Source organism: Brachyhypopomus gauderio, chromosome 5, assembly GCF_052324685.1.
Source record: "Brachyhypopomus gauderio isolate BG-103 chromosome 5, BGAUD_0.2, whole genome shotgun sequence".
Lineage (NCBI taxonomy): Eukaryota > Metazoa > Chordata > Actinopteri > Gymnotiformes > Hypopomidae > Brachyhypopomus > Brachyhypopomus gauderio.
Genome location: NC_135215.1, coordinates 5836436 through 5854751, shown reverse-complemented (window position 1 = coordinate 5854751; position 18316 = coordinate 5836436). Strand labels below are relative to the sequence as shown.

Genomic DNA, 18316 nt, shown 5'->3' with positions numbered 1-18316 from the left:
CTGTACGTCCCCTCGACCGTCCGGCGCAAGGTCCTCTTGTGGGGACACACTGAACGTTACGCAGCGCACTCTGGAGCTAGGCGGACCGCCGAGCTCATAAGACGAAGGTTTTGGTGGCCAGCTATGGATCAGGAGATCCGCGACTTTGTAGCCTCCTGCGAGGTGTGTAACCGAAGTAAGGCGCCACGCAACAAGCCTAGGGGGTTGTTGCACCCGTTACCCACACCCTCCAGACCGTGGTCTCATATCTCCCTTGACTTCGTCACCGGGCTTCCGTCCTCTAAAGGACTTACCACCATTCTCGTGGTCGTGGACAGGTTTTCCAAGTTTAGTAAGTTTATCGGCCTGCCCAAACTGCCCTCCGCCCGGGAGACCGCGTCTCTCTTGCTCATCCATGTTGTCCGCAATTACGGGTTCCCTCAGGACGTGGTGTCCGATAGAGGGCCCCAGTTCGCCAGCAGCTTTTGGAAGGCGTTCCTGTCCCTTCTCGGCGCCTCCGCTAGCCTGTCTTCGGGTTTCCATCCCCAGTCCAATGGCCAGACTGAGCGCGTAAACCAGGACCTGGAACAGACCCTCAGGTGCCTGGCTTCCTCTAACCCTGCGTCCTGGGCTGACCACTTGTTGTGGGCCGAGTACGCCCACAACACGCTGTGGCATTCGGCTCTGGGCATGTCACCCTTCGAGTGCTTGTTCGGATACGCCCCTCCGCTGTTTGCAGACCACGAACAAGCCGTGGCTGTGCCTTCCGCTAGGGCTCAGTTTCGGCGCTGCCGCAAGGCATGGTCAAGGGCCCGCTCGGCCTTGTTGAAGGCCTCCTCCGCCTATTGCCGCAGCGCCAACAAGCACCGTCTCCCTGCGCTGTCCTTCCGTCCTGGGCAGCGTGTGTGGTTGGCGGCTGGAAACTTACCGGTTCGGGGTGGTACTAAGAAACTGGCTCCTCGCTTCCTGGGTCCATTTAAGATAGACCGTCGCATCAACCCGGTTACCTACCGTCTGGTTCTCCCTCCGTCCATGCGTGTCCACCCGGTGTTCCACGTGTCCCACCTCCGTCCGTACTTGTGTGGTTCTTCTCCCGCCCCGGCTCCTCCTGCGCCGCGTATGGTTGGTGGGGGTCCGGTTTACACTGTGCGACGTCTTTTGGACGTCCGTAGGGTTAGGGGGCGGGACCAGTTTCTGGTGGATTGGGAGGGTTATGGGCCTGAAGAGCGGTCTTGGGTCCCCAGGGCGCGCATCCTGGATCGTTCCCTGATCACCTCCTTTTATCGCGACAGGGCTGTGGCCCTGGGCCCGCGGGGACTCGGGCCCAGAGGGGGGGGTTCTGTCAGGGTTCGACCCAGGCACGTGACTCCTGCTGCCACTAGGCGGAGCCCGCGAGCTGTAACCAGGGGCAATCAAGCCCGATAGGATGCACCTGTTCTACAGCCTTTTTAAGACAAGCGACTTCAGCAACTCATTGCTGAAGTTGTTTGTTGTTCTATGCACACACAGCCCAAGCCAGTTTTCTCTCGTCTCTAGATTTCCTCTCGTTTCTCTAGTTCTCCTGTTTCAACCCTGAGTGTTCTCAGGTTGTTTTTTGTTTCCTTCTGTCTTTTCCCTCTTTGTTCTTTGTTGGTTTGTTCTCCAGTGTTCTGGTTAACAGACTGGCAGGTAACCAGGTAGAAGCTATTGGTCTTGTTACCATAGCTTCCTCTTTTGTTTCTTATTTTTTCCCTTTTTTGTTTGTTTTACTTACCTGGTCTTTGCACACGTCGAGATACTCCGTGTTGTCTTTCTGTTGTTTCCCTCTGGGGTTTTTTGTTTTCATTTTTTCCCGCATTCGCGGAGGTTTCATTTGGCAGTTTTTTGCCGTTTGTTTTATCGGGTCGCGTTTGAGTCCTCACTACGTTTAAACCAACGCGTCACCGCCGAGATCGGCGGCGAGGCGTAACACAGTGCCATTTTGAATAATCATTATGCCACTTATATGCCACTATAATTCAAATATTATGTTTGTGTCAATTTCACATTATTTCAACCTTTCACTAATTAAATCTCAAACATATGGTTGTGAGATGAGCAGACAGTCTCATGAGGCAGCCAAAGGTGTGTATTGAAAGGTGTGTCAACAGCAACCACCCACAGCTGACACACGCCTCTTTTACATAACAATGGAGGTAAGAAGGGCTTATCACACCTACCAACTCCTGTCGTTTGACATAAGTTGGGAGTGAAAGGTATTTCTGTCAAAAGCAGGGGGCTTGGGAGTTGCAGGTATTTCTGTCTAAAGCAGGGGGCTTGGTAGTTCTAGTGGTAAATTAATTACATCTTATCCACTTCGCACATGCTACTACCCCAAACCCCAAATCTAGACCCATGATATTGTAGGGTCGTAACAGCGGGCCACAACTTTATCAAGAACACCTGTGTGCTTGGGCCATCTGGAAAAAAAATCTGGCAAGTCCACCAGGGTTAGAAAAAAAATCTCATTTTGGTTATGTGAGACGTGTTGCATTATGAGATTATAAGAATGAACTGACATGCAGCTGTAGTGGGCATTTGGGTAGACATGTTGAATCTTCATCTGAGCCCCTGCTGTGATACCTCACATCACGCTGGCTCCATCATGTGCTGAGATGAGCTCACTGTTCTGATCCTCAGGAAGGACAGCAGACGCTCTTTAGTACTGTAGCAGTGGAATGAGCTGAAGCTGATTAACATAGAACAAGCACAAGTTGGCACTGTGTGGCAATAACCATCATCTCATCTGCCTGGATTGAGAGAAACTTGGTGCTCTGGGCTTCTTTAATTATTTACAAATGTAGGAGTTTCACCTACTAATCCTTTAACGTAGATATAATTTGTTTTACCTTAATTATTAATCAGTCTCATTAATATAGAATCAGTCTCATATTCGAATTATACCTGTTCAAGTTTCTTTTATTTCTCTTTGAGAGAACGAGCAACAATAGTAGAACAGCATTCTGGGTAAAACTGCGTCAATACACAAACCCATACAAGGGAACAGAGTACTAACTATTACAACATGCCCCTTTTTAACCTGCCAGCGAGCAGGATAGCTTCAGAGCATAAGTTGCTATAGTAACTGATTTAGGTTCTCTCTAAGCTCGGTTTCTGGGACGGAAAACCCTGAGTTTTCATTAAATCTGAGTTAACTTACCTGGTTTCGCAACTTAACCCGCTTTCTGGAATACCCCTCTGGTCTGAGATCAGAATATTTACTGATTACTTGTAATCAGTTGTGATTACAACAGATTACTTCAATTAATGTTTAATAAATAAAGTATTACACAAGCATTTCCCTACCTTGCAATGTAAAATGAATGTTGTCAGCTCTATCAATCCACTGACTAACAGTGTATCATAATGAAAAATACATCTTAATGATATCTTGAAAACAACCCTGTTCTCTGCAAAATGACAAGTTTTCATGAATAAAATGTATTTAGGGACACAATATGCTATGGGGGAATATTCCATGTCATTTATATATATATATACACACACAACACATTACTTCTGTTTCTGTTAAGAAAAAGTTGTGGATTTAGTCCTTGGTTGCCCACTAGATGTCACTGTGGCGTGTGATGATTCGAATGTCTCACAAGATCAAATCATTTTCCGAATCAATTGGTTCATTTGATTCAATCTCCCACAAGACCACTTTTGCCATCATTACTACTAAATGTAGTAACGCAAACAATAGAACAAACGGGGTATTCCAGAAAGCGGGTTTAACAAACTAAACTTAACCCTGAACTCTGAGTTGTCTTACCCCGATCTGACATACTCAGTGTAAGAAATACTATGGCATTGAAGCCTAACCCCGCCCCCTTTCGCGGGCAGTTTAGTCAGTTTGTACGGAGCATAGAGCATATGTTCAGCTCTGCTGCTTCATGTAAGTAATCGCTTCAGTTGGCTGGATCACAGCCTTAAGATGACAGAATGTGAGGAGTTGTGTGCGTACATTCTAACAAGTGTTATTAAGTGTTGAGGTAACTAGCTAGTAGGTAGTTCCGAAGTTTGTACGTTGTAGTGTTGATGTGCAACTATTGTTTGATTGGCATGCTAATTGCGATTAGCATACTAAGCGGAAAACTGCAAGTCATGTTAATTCAGTATGTTGATTAGCCTTATTCTGTGTTCACAGACCACACACACACACACACACACAATTGGGACTCTTACGCATGTAAACAAAGTGTGAAGTTTAATAAAGAAACTAAAGGAAAGAAGACAACCGCTTCATGGTGTTCTTACCGACACCCCCCATACAACACGCATCCCAACTTCAGAACCAGCACATACAGTCCTTTAGACGTCCTCAATTACAATAGGTCTTTCAAGCCTGATCCGTGTTGATTTGGGATCAAGATGCAACAAAGCATTGAAGCAGTTCATCCTAAGCAGCAGACCCGCCCCCCTGTCTACCTCGAAGACTATGAGCTTGGTGCAGCCAGCTATAGACAACATCTCAGTGGACCGACAGAGACGCAGATATACTCACTGGGGAGGGAGTGGATGCCCAACATGGAGGAAGGAGTCGAGATGACACTCACCACAAGCCCTTACACCCCGTTTTCTGGCCGCCAAGTTCAGTGGTGTCCAACACTCGGTGCACAAGAGGACGAACATCCCCACTTTCACGCCATAGGTCACGAGAGGCGTCGTGAACAGCGTGGGATGCCTCGTCCATCCAACCCCGAGTATGATGAGAGCAGTGTCCCTGTCCAAGCATACAAAGCTGAACTAAAGGAGATTTGCATTGAGAACATGAAACTTCATCTATCTCATCAGCATATACTAGACAGTATGGCGGTACTAAAGGATGTCTCTAGAGAAGTGAAGTCGCTCACAGAGAGGGTGAAGACCCTCAGCAATGCTCATGTAGAGCATCAACAGGAAGAGTGGCCAGATCTACCCCCTCCTCCATCTCCAGTGCCACGCGCCGCAGACAGAGAAGCAGAGAACTACAGTGACTGGCCTCCTCCCCCACCATGGCCACTATCACAGCCAGAGGGCTACGATAAAGATCAAATGGTCTCAGCGATAGACAGAATGATGGAGCTACAGCTATTGAAGCAGAGCGCTGCTTCAAGATCAACGCCAGTAGCTAGACTGCCTCCCACAAACCGAGCAGGCTACTTCTCAGGGGCCAAGCAGCCCATCGGGCCCACAGCTGCTCCACCACCACCAACCACGGGAATGCAAACCTCATCCTCAATCTTCAGTCCCTCGAGCTTCAGAGCCCAATACGAACCTGGCCAACACTCCAGTTACTCGCATAGCCCAAGAGCAGGCCCGCCTCCATCTCTGGGTGAGCAGCAATCCTTCGTATCATCTGTGTATGGGGAGAAAGTGTATAGAGGGCCCAAGCCGAGAATTCCAACCTTCAAAAGTATAGATCCGGTGGAGTATGCAAGACTTAAGACTTGCTCTACAAGTTCAGTCCCTCGTTGGCATGCTCCAGACCCTGGGGCCTGAAGGCGAAGTAGAGCTCAGATGTGGCACACACGTTGCTCGTCTACTCACAAAGCTCCCATCTGAGATGAGAGCTGACTTCCGTCATGCCATGCTATGGAAGCCAGAAGCCACATACTCCTTGATCGACCTGGCAGAGTGGCTAAGATACGAGTCCTGGTGCCAAGACACCGAGGTCCAGCCAGATAACGTGTATGGGCAGCCTAGCTCCAAATCTGAGAAGAAGAAGAATCGATCAACTATGTCAGTGCTACATGGAGCAGAGGGATTACCCAGTGCGAATCCCCCTAGGCCGCCTGCGCCATCACAGAAAAGGGGCAAAGCTAAGTCATCTTGCCCATACTGTGAGAGTCCAGAGCATTTCCTGAATAGGAATCAAGCCATTCAAAGGCTCACAAAGGAACAAGTGACTGCATGGATCAAAGCGAAAAAGCGATGCTGGCACTGTGCAAGGAAAGACCATGCTGCTCTGTGTGACCTGAAGAAGCTGTGTGAGGTGTGCCAAGGTAGGTACTTAAAGGTCCTTCATGAGCTCAACAAGAGAGACACTGATGAGCCTCCCAAGGACGGGTGCAGCGCAGACAGCTCCAGCACAGACGTTCTCTACCTGGACCGCCCATCAGAGTCCTCTAGGGTCCTGTTAAAGGTAATCAAAGTGGTGCTTTGCTATTGCGACTGGAATCTGGTGACATGCCGTGTTAGATGACGGCTCGGAGCGCACAATGCTCTGCCAGAAGCCGCTAGTCAGTTAGGGATAGAGGGCTCCACCGAACGTCCAAGTACTCAGGGGAACCTGTGTTTCCTTCCACCTATCTTCAGCTGGTCATCGTAAGAGGAGCTTCAAAATCACACACGCCTTCACATCGCCACGCTTTAATCTAGCTGAGCGCTCCTACCCAGTCACATCCCTTCAGAAGAAGTATAAGCATCTGGTAGGTCTCCCCCTGGAGCAGTTTACCCGGGTTAAGCCCCTTGTGCTCATAGGTGCTGATCACCCTCACTTACACCAGTCGAGCCAGTGAGATTGGGACTGCCCGGGGGGCCTGCGGCTATCCACACCCGACTTGGATGGACCCTACAAGGCCCCACTAGGCTAGTCCAGCAGACTCTACAAGAACAACAGTGCCTCTTCACCATGGTGTCTTCACAGACCACGGAGCTAAGGGCTAACGTCCAGAACTTGTGGCAGATGGACGTGCTGCCATTTTGTAGCGACAAAGCCGTCACTCGGTCTAAGGAAGCAGTCCCTCCAGAATTTTGCGATGTTGCGATTTGCAACTTCAACGCAAACTCAAGCAAACCCTGCGAATTCAGGGCGGTGTTGCAACTTCAGCCAATCATCGCAACTTTCCCGCAAATTTGACCAATCACTGATGTCGTCTTGATGTGACGTCGACAAACTCCTGCCTTACTTCCGTGTATTCGTTCAAGAGGAGCAGACTGAAAGCAGCATGAGCGAGGCGAACGTTTCACACTTGCCGACGAAAATAACGGCAAAAGTTCGGGAAAAGCAGTATCCCAGTACACTACATGAAAGTGGGTGTAAACTGTTTTTTTTTGTTTTCAGTGTTTTATTGTTTCACAACGATGGGTTCATACATGTATTTCCAACAAGTTTAACATTTCTAGTACCAGCCCATCCACTCCAAGTGATTTTTCATAGTTTTTTAAGAGACGGAAAGTCCATTTCTGCCACCGAGCTGTTGCACTTCGAGGGATCATTTCAAGAAAGTGAGAGGGATCATTGTGCATTCTCTGTCCCAAGACCTGTGTTTCAGGAGGCGGGGCATACAAAACTTGAGAGGGATCATTCCTGCCCAAACTATTTCATACCACATAGAGTAAGAGAAATAAAATCATTGCTTGAAGTGTTAAAACCAGGGGTAAAACACAGGATAAGAAGCATAATACCCATAGGGAGATCCAAATAAATAAATAAATAAATAAATGTACAATAAATACATGGGTTGCCAACTCTCACGCATTGAGCATGAGACACACGCATTTGACCGTTTTCACACGCTCTCACGCCACACATCGGATATCTCACGCCGAAGAAAAATCTAGTTTATTTATCTCTGATCCATATCTATGATTCAAAGAGTTACTAGTTCGCTCTGGCGCCAATAGAGGAAACCATACAACATTTACCCCCTATTGCAATGTAATCACAAAAAAAGCAAAAACACACAGCAACTTGCATTGCAAGTTTTTTGAAAAACACCCGCAACATCAAACATTTTAGCCCGCAACAATCACAAAAAAGGCCCGGTAAATCCTGGTGGGACTGAAGGAAGACCAGCAGGCCATAGCTCTGCTGGAAGCAAGGACCACAAGAGTGGAAATAGGGGGCATCCTGCTTTATGCCACCCCTCTGCTTCGCAAGCGCCAAATGCCCCTCTTCAAGGCCACCCAGGAGGCAGTTATGCCCAGTCTGAGGAGTACTGAAAAGAGGCTGGCTAGAGACAGCAGGCGGAGGCATACTGCAAGGAGATCAGTAACCTGGTCAGAGCAGGATCAGTGAAAAAGCTAGGCACTGACCTCCCAACGGAGAGTGAATCCTGGTTCATTCCCCACCACCTGGTACGACACGAGAAGAATCGCAGTGTTTAACTGCTCGTACCAGTTCCGTGGACTAAACCTGAATGAAGCACTGCTGCCTGAACCTACACTGGGTGCCTCGCTTATCGGCATCTTGCTGCGCTTCAGACAGAACGCAGTAGCAATCAGCAGCGATATATGCAGTATGTTCCACCAAGTTAGGCTCTTGCCGGAGGACAGACCACTTCTCAAGTTCGTATGGAGAGACATGAGGTGAGAAGATTCCCCAGACGTGTACGAGTGCCATTCGGTACGACCTGCTCTCCATGCTGTGCAACATTCACACTTCATCGACATGTCAGGGATCACAGCACTCCTGATGAAGATGTGTGGCAGTCTGTAGAGTGGTGCTTCTACGTTGATAATTGCATACAGAGCGTCCACACCGCAGAGGAAGCCAGGGAGCTAGTGGACAAGCTCCGGGCCTTCTTGCCACTGGTGGGTTTGAACTCCACCAGTGGGCAAGCAACGCCCCATGTGCCATCAGTCACCTCCCCAAGGAGGCTCAGTCCAACAGCCTCGAGCATTGGCTATCGTATAGTAATACCAGCCATCCAGAAGCCGCCCTCGGCCTCACATGGCATTGGAAATCAGACCGTTTAGGCTACAAGCACCGGCCCCTAGAGTATGGCACACTGACGATGCGCAACGTGTACAAGGTCCTTGCTCGACAGTATGACCCCCTGGGGTATATACTGCCCTACACAATGCATGCCAAAGTGCTTGTCCAGGGTCTCTGGGATAAACAGCGTTACTGGGATGATCCACTTCTCCCTGAGGCTTTACAGCAAGAATGGAAAGACTGGGAAGCAGAGCTTCAGCTGCTACCCCAAATATTGTTTCCCCGTCCCTACATATCAGCTCAAGCCAACGCTCACGCAAGACAGATCCACATCCACAGATCCTTCAGCGACGCATCCGAGAGGGCCTATGGATCAGTCGCATACCTACGGTCGGAGGACAATGGAGGGAGAGTCCACCTGTCCTTCCTGGTGGCCAGATCCAGAGTCGCTCCCCGCCGGCTGACATCAATGCCAAGACTAGAGCTCTGCGGAGCCCTCACTGAAGCACAGCTAGCCAGCTTGTTAACAAAGGAGCTCACGTTACACATCGACAGCATTGTTCTGTGGACCGACTCGACCACAGTGTTGACGTGGCTTCAATCAGAATCATGCCATTTTAAGGTGTTTGTGGGCACGCACGTGTCTGAAATCAGAGCTAACGGACTCCAGTTGCTGGCACTATGTAGACTCCGCCCTGAATCCTGCGGTTGACATTACCAAAGGCAAGACTCTGAGAGAGTTGGCCCAGGGAAACCGGTGGTCTCAAGGGCCACCTTTCCTCCTGAAGCATCCGGAGGAGTGGCCAGTGAGGCCTGACACGGTGTCCGAGCCAGACTCAGCGGAGTATCGTAAGTCTATCTTCTGTGGCCTGACATCCACAGTTGAACCATCCAGCATCGCCACTGCTAGGCAGTACTCCTGCTGGATGGATCTGGTTGAATCCACTGTCCAGGGGCTTGATGGGGCGGCTGCCCCACCTTTAGTCCAAACTGCATCCGACTACCAGCAGGCGGAGATGCTGATCATCAAGCAAGTGCAACAGGACTGTTTCCCAGAGGAGATACTCCTTCTTCGGGCTGGCAAACCTGTCCAGAGGAGCAGTCGGCTCCTCACCCTTTCGCCTGAGCTGGATCCTGAGGTCGGGATTATCAGAGTAGGAGGAAGACTGCGACGAACAGAGGCACTGGATCGTAGTACCATCCATCCAATTGTCTTAGACCCATCCCATCCAGCTATTACGCTCCTGATCCAGGACTATGATGCCCGCTTATGTCATTCAGGGCCCGAGCGTGTATTTGCGGAGATGAGGCGGACCTTCTGGGTTCTGCACGGGAGAGAAGCTATCCATTGCATACAGCACCAGTGCCAAGAGTGCCATCGATGGAAAGCTCGTACCACAGTGCCAAAAATGTCTGACCTACCTGCAGCTCGACTAAGGCTCTTCCAGCCACCGTTCTATTCGACGGGTGTCGACTGCTTCGGGCCATTCCAGATCAAGATTGGCCGACGCACAGAAAAGAGGTGGGGCATTATCTTTAAATGCCCCACTACCCGTGCTGTGCACTTTGACCTCCTACCCAGTATTGATGTGGATTCCTATGTGCTCTCAGAAGGTTCTCTCAGCGAGTTTAAATTGTTGACGGGGGGGTGTAAACTGTTAGTGGAGGGGAGGACACAAATTAAGTATTATATCACGATCGATCGCCTAGTATGAACGCCTCCGCTGCTCACGCAGGTTCGCGCGAGGTGTGCGGAGTCGCGCGCTACGGTCACTCGCGAAAGTATAATCCATTAATATAATAATTTATATTAATTTATATATTTTTTGCTGATGCTGGTCCAGCGTGGCGCGTGCCAGTGATTATGCCTCGGCGTGCCAATGGCGGCACGCATGCCATAGGTTGCCGACCCCTGCGCTACATGAATGTAAAGGGGAGAAATATAATATAACAAGGGGAGCAGCGACTAATGGAAAATGGAGAAATGAGTGACTAAACAGACTACGGAGGAACATAAACTAAATGAGACTACAGAGAAACGACCAGAGTAAAACACAGCGAAAGGGAAACTAATAATACCATACAAACTTAAACCAAGACAGACTATGCGGAGCGGGGAGGTAGGGCAACGAGGAGAAAACAAATACTACAAAGGAATAGGAGACAAGACAGAGAACATGAACAAGCAGCACGATCAGCAAGAACTTAGAACAGAGCAAGAAAGAAAGGAGGGAGTCACGTACAATGACTGATGAGGGTAGACAGGGATACCCTCTGTCTCCATGAAGGAGGCCATCATATATAATCGCACTTGGGGTTGCAATGATTTAACTATGACACTGCATGTGAACCACTAGCAAAGCTACCGCAGGCCTACTCCGAAGAGCTCTGTGAATAAACTAAGCTTCAATATCCACAGGATCCTGGAGGAAAGGACACGTCATGATGACGTGTTTGTAACGCAGGTATAGGTTTATGTTAACCTGCCAGCAAGCAGGTTAGCTTCAGAGTGTAAGTTACTATAGCAACTGACACAGAGTTTGTTTTACCCGCTTTCTGGAACAGAAAACTCCAGGTTTTATTGAACCCAGAGTTAACATACCCTGAGTTAGACACTTAACCTGCTTTCTGCAATACCCTTCAGGACAAAAGGGGAATATAAACCTAACCAATCAAGGGAAAACCCAGGAACAGCCGCATTTTACTCACTAAGAACAGGGCAAAGGACAGAGGACAGAGTCAAACATAAGGAACAGCTAAGAAAATCAAAATAAGGACGAGCCTAGGAACCACGGAGGCGTGACAAGTTAGGGAGGGGCAGATTGAACGTAACACCACAGAATAACAGTGGCTTATCAATTAGTGTTCAGAATAAACTAAAGTAATCTATTACTATAAATGAAAATATATTCAACACTTCATCAATTTTTTATTTTTTCATCATACAGATGTGCGTATGTGCCCATGTATATAACAGCTGACGTCACTGCCGATCCCTTGACTGCTTTGTGCTCCCGTTTTTGCAATACCCCCCAGGTTTATACAGATGTATGTTGCTGTAGTAACTGAGCAAGGCTTAAGTCTAGCCTTTTTCGTGGAATCAAATTTGAGAAAAATGAGCCAGACTTGTCTTAATAAGCCCGGTTTCGTGACACAGCCCCCTTTTTACGCGACTTGTTTGTTATTGCTGACTACAAGCTCAATATTGCTTTTCATTTTATCAACCTTCATGTTTTCTACATGGGTAGAACACAAAGCTACTTTTCCTGACATTAACATTATGATGAGACTTATGAGTGTGACGTGGCAAATCACACAATGGACAAAACGCAAAAGGACAAACAGTATAACTATAAACAAACTTGTATGCACAATACAAGAGATGAATCACTAGATGAAGTAAACAAGAGACTACAAAAGAGTAAATAGAAAGTTACAATCGAGACGCGATGAACACATAAAACCAACCAAAATGAAAAGAATTAACAATGTATCTCTCGATGAGGTAAATCATCAGAAACCTAATGCACACTTCTTGTTTCCATTATAAAAGATGCCCAAAAGACTGAAATGTGTATAAATGTAGAGGAATAAAAATGCAGAATGAGTTATAAAATACATCTCTTGATGCACCTGAACACATTACCTGTGATGTTTCCTGGGGTTATCGGGTGTTTTGGGTCTTTCAACATCATACACCCTCTCCCAGGTTACCCAACCACAGCCTGTTTTCAGGTAGCAACTGCTTGTCCCCTTGGACCATCTTTCCATATCCAGAGCCATCTTGAGGCTTTTTCAGATGCTTCGGTGAAGTTCTTGATGTGTCTGCTCCTCCTGTGATTTCCAGTGTCTGAGTGTTCTGTGCAGTGAGTTCCCCACAAAACCTCTGCAGCCTACTTCAATGGACTTCCACCACACCTTTCAGCCCTGCTCACGACAGCTTGTCACCAATTGATTAACAATTCATGTGCCTTTCCCAGGCGATCCTCCCATGGCACTGTCAGTTCCAAGATGATGATGTTCAGAATGTGAAACCAGAATAATATCTAGCAGTGTCACGTTATGGGGGGGCCTGAGGAGGAGGGCGTCTGAGGCGCGTTTATGTTATATGTTGTGTTTGTACATTAATTTTATTCCCCGGAGGGGCCTCCCCTAAATATGCCCCTGAACCCCTTTAGTAGGCAGAGGATGCCTGGGGTGTAAGTGACAGAGTGTCGCTTCATGCCAAGATGGGGTCTCCTCCCTCCTGGGTAAAGAGGGGGCTCAACGGTCAGGGCCGGTGCGCTTTTTGTGTTGTGTCGTATGTGTGCGTGTGTGTGATGTGTTGCAGGTTGCTCCTGGTGGTGAACTGCGGCACTCCCGGACCTTGTGGGGTCTCCAGAAGGAGACCCTCCCCTTCGAGCTCGGGGTGACCAGCGTGTCCCTGTTGCGGATTGCCAGGGCCCTGGTCTCTGGCGCTCCTGGTTGGGTGGAGGAGTCCACCTTGCGATGAGGGGCCCCGGGAGGGTTTGTCTCCCCAGGAGGCTGGGGTGACCCCTAGCGAAAGGCAGGGGTCAGCTCCGAGTGAAGAGGTAGATTCGGGAGGTGGTTGCTGTGGCCACACCCCTGTGTGGCAGCCTGCACACATCCACACCTGTGACGTGTGGTGAGCTATATGCTCCCGGTCCACACACAGCGGTGGGGCTCAAGCGGCCTTTGGCCGGTTAGGGCGTGAGGGCCCTGTGACCGACCGGGGCGTGGTTTCATCTTGTTGACGGCCCAGTCAGTCCAGGGTCCTGCCCAGGGAGGAGAGCTAACTTGTTTGTCTTTTTATATTTCAGCTCCAGGACTGCAGGGAATGGGTTCCTGCCTTGTCTCTGTCCAGTGACAAGGAGCTATGTGTGTTTTGTGTTCCAGCTCCAGGACGGCAGGAAACGGGTCCCTGTCTTGTCCCCGCCCTCCTGCCCCTTTGCTCTTGTTTTGTGTGTTGCCGCTGTAAGCCGGAGGGGAGTGCGGCTTTGGTGGGGGGGTCTGTCACGTTGTGACAGCGGCAGCTGTCCTGTTTTGGTCATGTGATGTTCGTCCCTCAGGTGGGCGGGGCCCGTCATCCGTCTCACCTGAGGGTCGTTTGTTCGTCTATATATGTCTTGTCTTTGTACCAGTTGACTGCTGGTTATTATTTCCTTAATCTGGAACTATGTCACGGGTTTTTGGTTTGCGCACTTTCAATTAAACCATCCTCTTTCCCTGAGACTTGGCGTGATCGCTTCCTTTTTAGTTGCTCACCCTGCCCGTCACAGGCAGGGTGATGCTGATAATATGCTGTTGGAATCTCAGCTGTTTCTCCAGGTCCACTGAGAGTTGCCAGTCCAGAGCTGTTGACAGAATCCCTGTTGCCGCCGCCTTGTGCACAGCTCTGAGTTGTTCTCCTGCTTTTACGGAGGCAATTGAGCTGGTGGTGTTGCGCACTCAGCTGTAGCTGCTAATCCCCTAGCTGATGGATAATATTATATTCATACAATTACACAAGTATTCATTGAGCTCAGTTCATTGATTTGTGCTTAGATCATTGTATGTAGGATACATTTTTTTCATTAAAGTATTTTCATGATATGTCATAAATATTGCTGACTACAAATGAATAGGGTACATTTTACGACAAACATTTCTCTTAGGCTATTTTTTGAAATTGAAAGGAGTAACACTCATGTAGAACACTCACTACACACAGGACAGAGTGGGCGAAACATGACAATTACAAGATTATTTGAATAGATTAAAACTTGCAATGCCTCTCAGAAATTTTTATTAAGCTTTGATTGTGTAGCACCAGTGAAGAAAATAAATGATGACACTTTCTAGCGTAAAGAACTGTGAGAAATATTTTTAAATCAGCTGAAAGCTACATGAAGCAATGATGGAGTAATAGGAAAACAGACATTATGTTAGGAATCATTTTTGAGTTTGAAGAAGCTCAAATGTAATTTCCTGAAGAAAGGCATCGGGTGTGGTCTCTCAGTCATGTGATCCATCTCTTTCTCAGGCTCCTCCTTTATGTCCTCATAGTCTGAATAATCCTAAATAAATAAATAATGATGAGTTCAAAAGAGAAAAAATCAGTGTTTATCTAATCACCCCTACTGTGCTAAGAAGTGATGTCAGTACTGAATTAGGATAACTTTATGACTCCCGTGAAATGTTGTGTATGACATTGTATAAATTCTGCACCTTGAATAAAATATATTAAGAATAAAATGTACCGTATCTTCCGGCCTATAAGCCACTACTTTTTTCCTCACGATTTGAACCATGCGGCTTATAAAGTGGTGCGGCTTTTCTGTAGATTTTTTTTCATCCGTCAGGGGGCGGAGCAGAAAGTTAATCAGGTGGTAGGTCAAAGTTGTAAATCAAGGAAGAAAGTGCTCATTTTCATTTAGCACATGCAAGCAGCAGGCACGATGGAGAATTTTTTTCAAACCAACATGTGTTGTGCCAAATTCAAACTCCCCGGCAGAATCCGACTCCCCTCGTTTGCACACGCCTAAAGACGCTACAGATGATATTTGGGAGGTACAGTCATTATAACTTAGTTCATCGAGCACTCTAGCTTTGTCCTAACTAGATATTTAGACATAATACTGCTGTAATACTGCAAAGTCGTGCTCAGAGGTGAACTTCTGTATAGCCAGTGTGTATTTTATTTAAAATAATTAACACACTTGAGCCAGTGTGGCTTTGGGCATCTAGCTCTTATTTATGCATAGAAACATAAATCGACAATATAATCTGTAGTGTCTTTATGCGTGGATAAACGAGGGGAGTCGGAATTGGGCACAAGACCGTCTGAAAGCCAAATCTGTCTCACATGAAATGCTACAGGCACTGTTTGGAAACTGATCAGTTCAGTAGATGTATGCAGCTTTTAGCCCGGTGCGGCTTATACAACTTTGTAGGTGAGGCTTATATTGAGGTGCGCTCTATAGTCCAGAAAATATGGTAGTTTATTGTGGTTTATGATCACCTGTGCTGTTTTAATTTAAACATCTGCATGACTCAAGGTACCAGAAATCATTTGTAGGTGACATGTAGACAGACGTGTGTGGTGGTGGATTACAGGATTGTTTCAACCACCTCCACATGCATAAATATGGGAACACTTGTTCTATAAGTGAACGAATGAATGAATTAACAACTTTTCCATCTCATGCCATAGTTGGCGTGACCATGTTTTCAGTGTGCTGTCTGTGTTCTTGATGTGACACACTGACTCCACCCACATACAGGTGGAGTGTAGTGGAGGACACAACAAGTGAAGACACTCACCATCTACACCTCCTACATCCTGTCCAGCAGAGATGACATCATCCATGTCCTCTGGAGTGTCCACTACACCAACAGACAAAGATCAATTATCACATACAAACATTAAAAAAGCTTCATCACTTTGGTGTGGTCACTACATAAGACACATGATTCTGACATCACTAAAATATGTCATACATCACACAACATATTGTTCTGCTTCAATACCTTCATTTGAAATAAATGGTGCTATTAAAAATCGTACTTGCTATAACTTCTGTGTTTAGTCCATTGGTAATGACATCGTCATAGTTCTCTGTCACCTCCTCTGTCAACATATACAGGAAAACACCTTTATATTAGCATGTACTTAAGTTGTGATGTATGAGCAATGTTGTACATTACAAGTCATACCTGTGAAATCAGCAGAGTTCTGATCAGCAGTAATGACATCATCATAATTCTCAGATTCATCATCTACACCAAAACACAGAGATGTAGCAGAACACACACGTTACTGAGATTGAAGCTCTTAAAGGAGAGAAATGATACATCAATGTTGCACAGACATCAACAGAATATTAATTTCCTCTTCATTCTTGTAGACACAGAACCTCACCTGCTACAGTATCAGGATTGTGTCCAGCAGTGATGACATCATCATAGTTCTCTGGTGTGTCCTCTGTTATCATGTCACCTAAATTCAATAAAAGCAGTTGTCCTCTCATATACTGCAGAAGTGCCCCCTAGCGGGCCCAGCTCCTTTATGGCGTTATAAAACATATTAAACATTAATGATTCTCCGAACAAAAGCGATAAATTCAAAATTTCCTATCCCATCTACATGCCTACCGAGTTTTAGACGTCTACATGCAGCCAATCGCGAGATATCTGGCTTTGAATTTGGTGACAAAAGTGCACCCCGCAGGGGGGTCTCCCAACATATCCATTTAAAAAACATATTTATGATGTGAGATGTCTTAATGTTTTGTCACCTAAAAGTCGTATACTAATAAGGCTTTAATTTAAGACCTTAACATCGTAGATCCGTTGTGGTTAAATACCTTAAAAAGCTTGCTCACCTCACTGCAAAATTTTGCGTAATCCACTTCCTGGATGAGACGCTCTGACAAATCTGCCCCTTAAGCATCACCAAAGCATTTTGAAAGCTGATTTGACCTCTTATTACAAAGCTGCAGGGATTCTGCTTTTGAGTGACAGGTTTTACAACCTCTCACCGGCGAGGTGCGAAGGGGAGGTGGGGTGGGCTCACCAATCAGCCTATTGAGACAATTTGGCGCCTTAGAAGTGATTGAAAGCTGTTCTAACCAATAGTTTACTTCCTTCTGAAGCTAACCAGCCCTTGTTTGCCATGTTTGGTGGATGATTTCTTTATATCGAAGCTTCGGAAATCCCTAGTAGTGATGGGAATTTCGGCTCTTTTTAGGGAGCCGGTTCTTTTGGCTCAGCTCCTCATAAAGAGTCGGCTCTTTCGGCTCCCAAATGGCTCCTTATTGGGGGGGGGGGTTGTGGGGGGGGTGGCGAACGTACTTTGTTGAGGGGGGGGGTTGGGGTGGGTGGCGAACAGTGATGTCAGTAACGCTACTCCAATCTTACCACTTTTTTCGGTAACAAGTAATATAACGCGCTACTATTTCCAGTCCAGTAATCAGATTAAAGTTACTTATCCAAGTAACTGTGCGTTACTATTTTTATTTTCCCTAGTAAAATATATATTTTTCTTTCTTCTTGGCTCAGTTCTACTTTTGCGTCTGACCGTAGCGCTCGACTCCGCACGCTGCGCGCGACCCTGTGAGAGTGCGAGCACGTTTTACAAGTCATTTTTTGCAGTGTCCTCCTGTAACGATATGTGGTAGGTAGTATAAAGAAATACCCCTCAAAAATGGGAATGAACATTTACCTGACGAACTTTAATGTTGCTTTGATTGAAAAGTGCTGGAATTTTGACTAACGTAGCCTACTTTAAAATGCTTTAAATTGTAATGGTATTTCGTTTCACACCAAGTAGCTGTCTGACTGAACAGTTCGCTTGTATTATGTTTACAAATAATTTTACAAATAATACCGCACAGCTACACAAACGTAATGTCAGGAGATACTGTAGCGACTACTACTGCTCACGGTGAATTCACTAACGGACACTTGGCCACTCAAGGTGTCTGGCCCTTTAAGTGACACTGGGGGGCGGGGCCTCCGTGACAGGGTTGCGTTATCAATAAAGTTTCCCTCCTCGGGATTTTTGGATTAAGCAGTTTCTGCCACGGTTACCGAACCTGCTTCAATACATTGTTACTGTTAAAAATGCATTTCCAATAAAGTGAGTATTGGAAAAATTAATTTTGCTGCTGAATGTAGAGGGGAACCGGCTCAGTC

General features: G+C 46.9%; 1 protein-coding gene across 1 annotated transcript; it reads right to left on the bottom strand.

Moving 5' to 3' along the window:
- Positions 1-14475: 14475 nt before the first annotated feature.
- On the bottom strand, positions 14476-16677 carry LOC143514227 (uncharacterized). The gene is made up of 5 exons (XM_077005152.1): positions 16542-16677; positions 16337-16399; positions 16188-16250; positions 15944-16006; positions 14476-14697 (listed from the first exon to the last, which is right to left on the bottom strand). The coding sequence occupies exons 1-5, from the start codon at positions 16648-16650 to the stop codon at positions 14681-14683; spliced, it is 315 nt and encodes a 104-aa protein (XP_076861267.1). The 5' UTR covers positions 16651-16677; the 3' UTR covers positions 14476-14680.
- Between the last annotated feature and the right edge of the window lie 1639 nt (positions 16678-18316).

What these genes read in the sequence shown, in the direction of transcription:
- LOC143514227 (XM_077005152.1), bottom strand. Translation starts at nt 16,650, where the DNA reads ATGAGAGGACAACTGCTTTTATTGAATTTAGGTGACATGATAACAGAG. An exon ending in CAATCCTGATACTGTAGCAG is followed by an intron (nt 16,400 to 16,541) that starts GTGAGGTTCTGT and finishes GTTTTGGTGTAG; the next exon opens with ATGATGAATCTGAGAATTAT. An exon ending in GAACTCTGCTGATTTCACAG is followed by an intron (nt 16,251 to 16,336) that starts GTATGACTTGTA and finishes ATATGTTGACAG; the next exon opens with AGGAGGTGACAGAGAACTAT.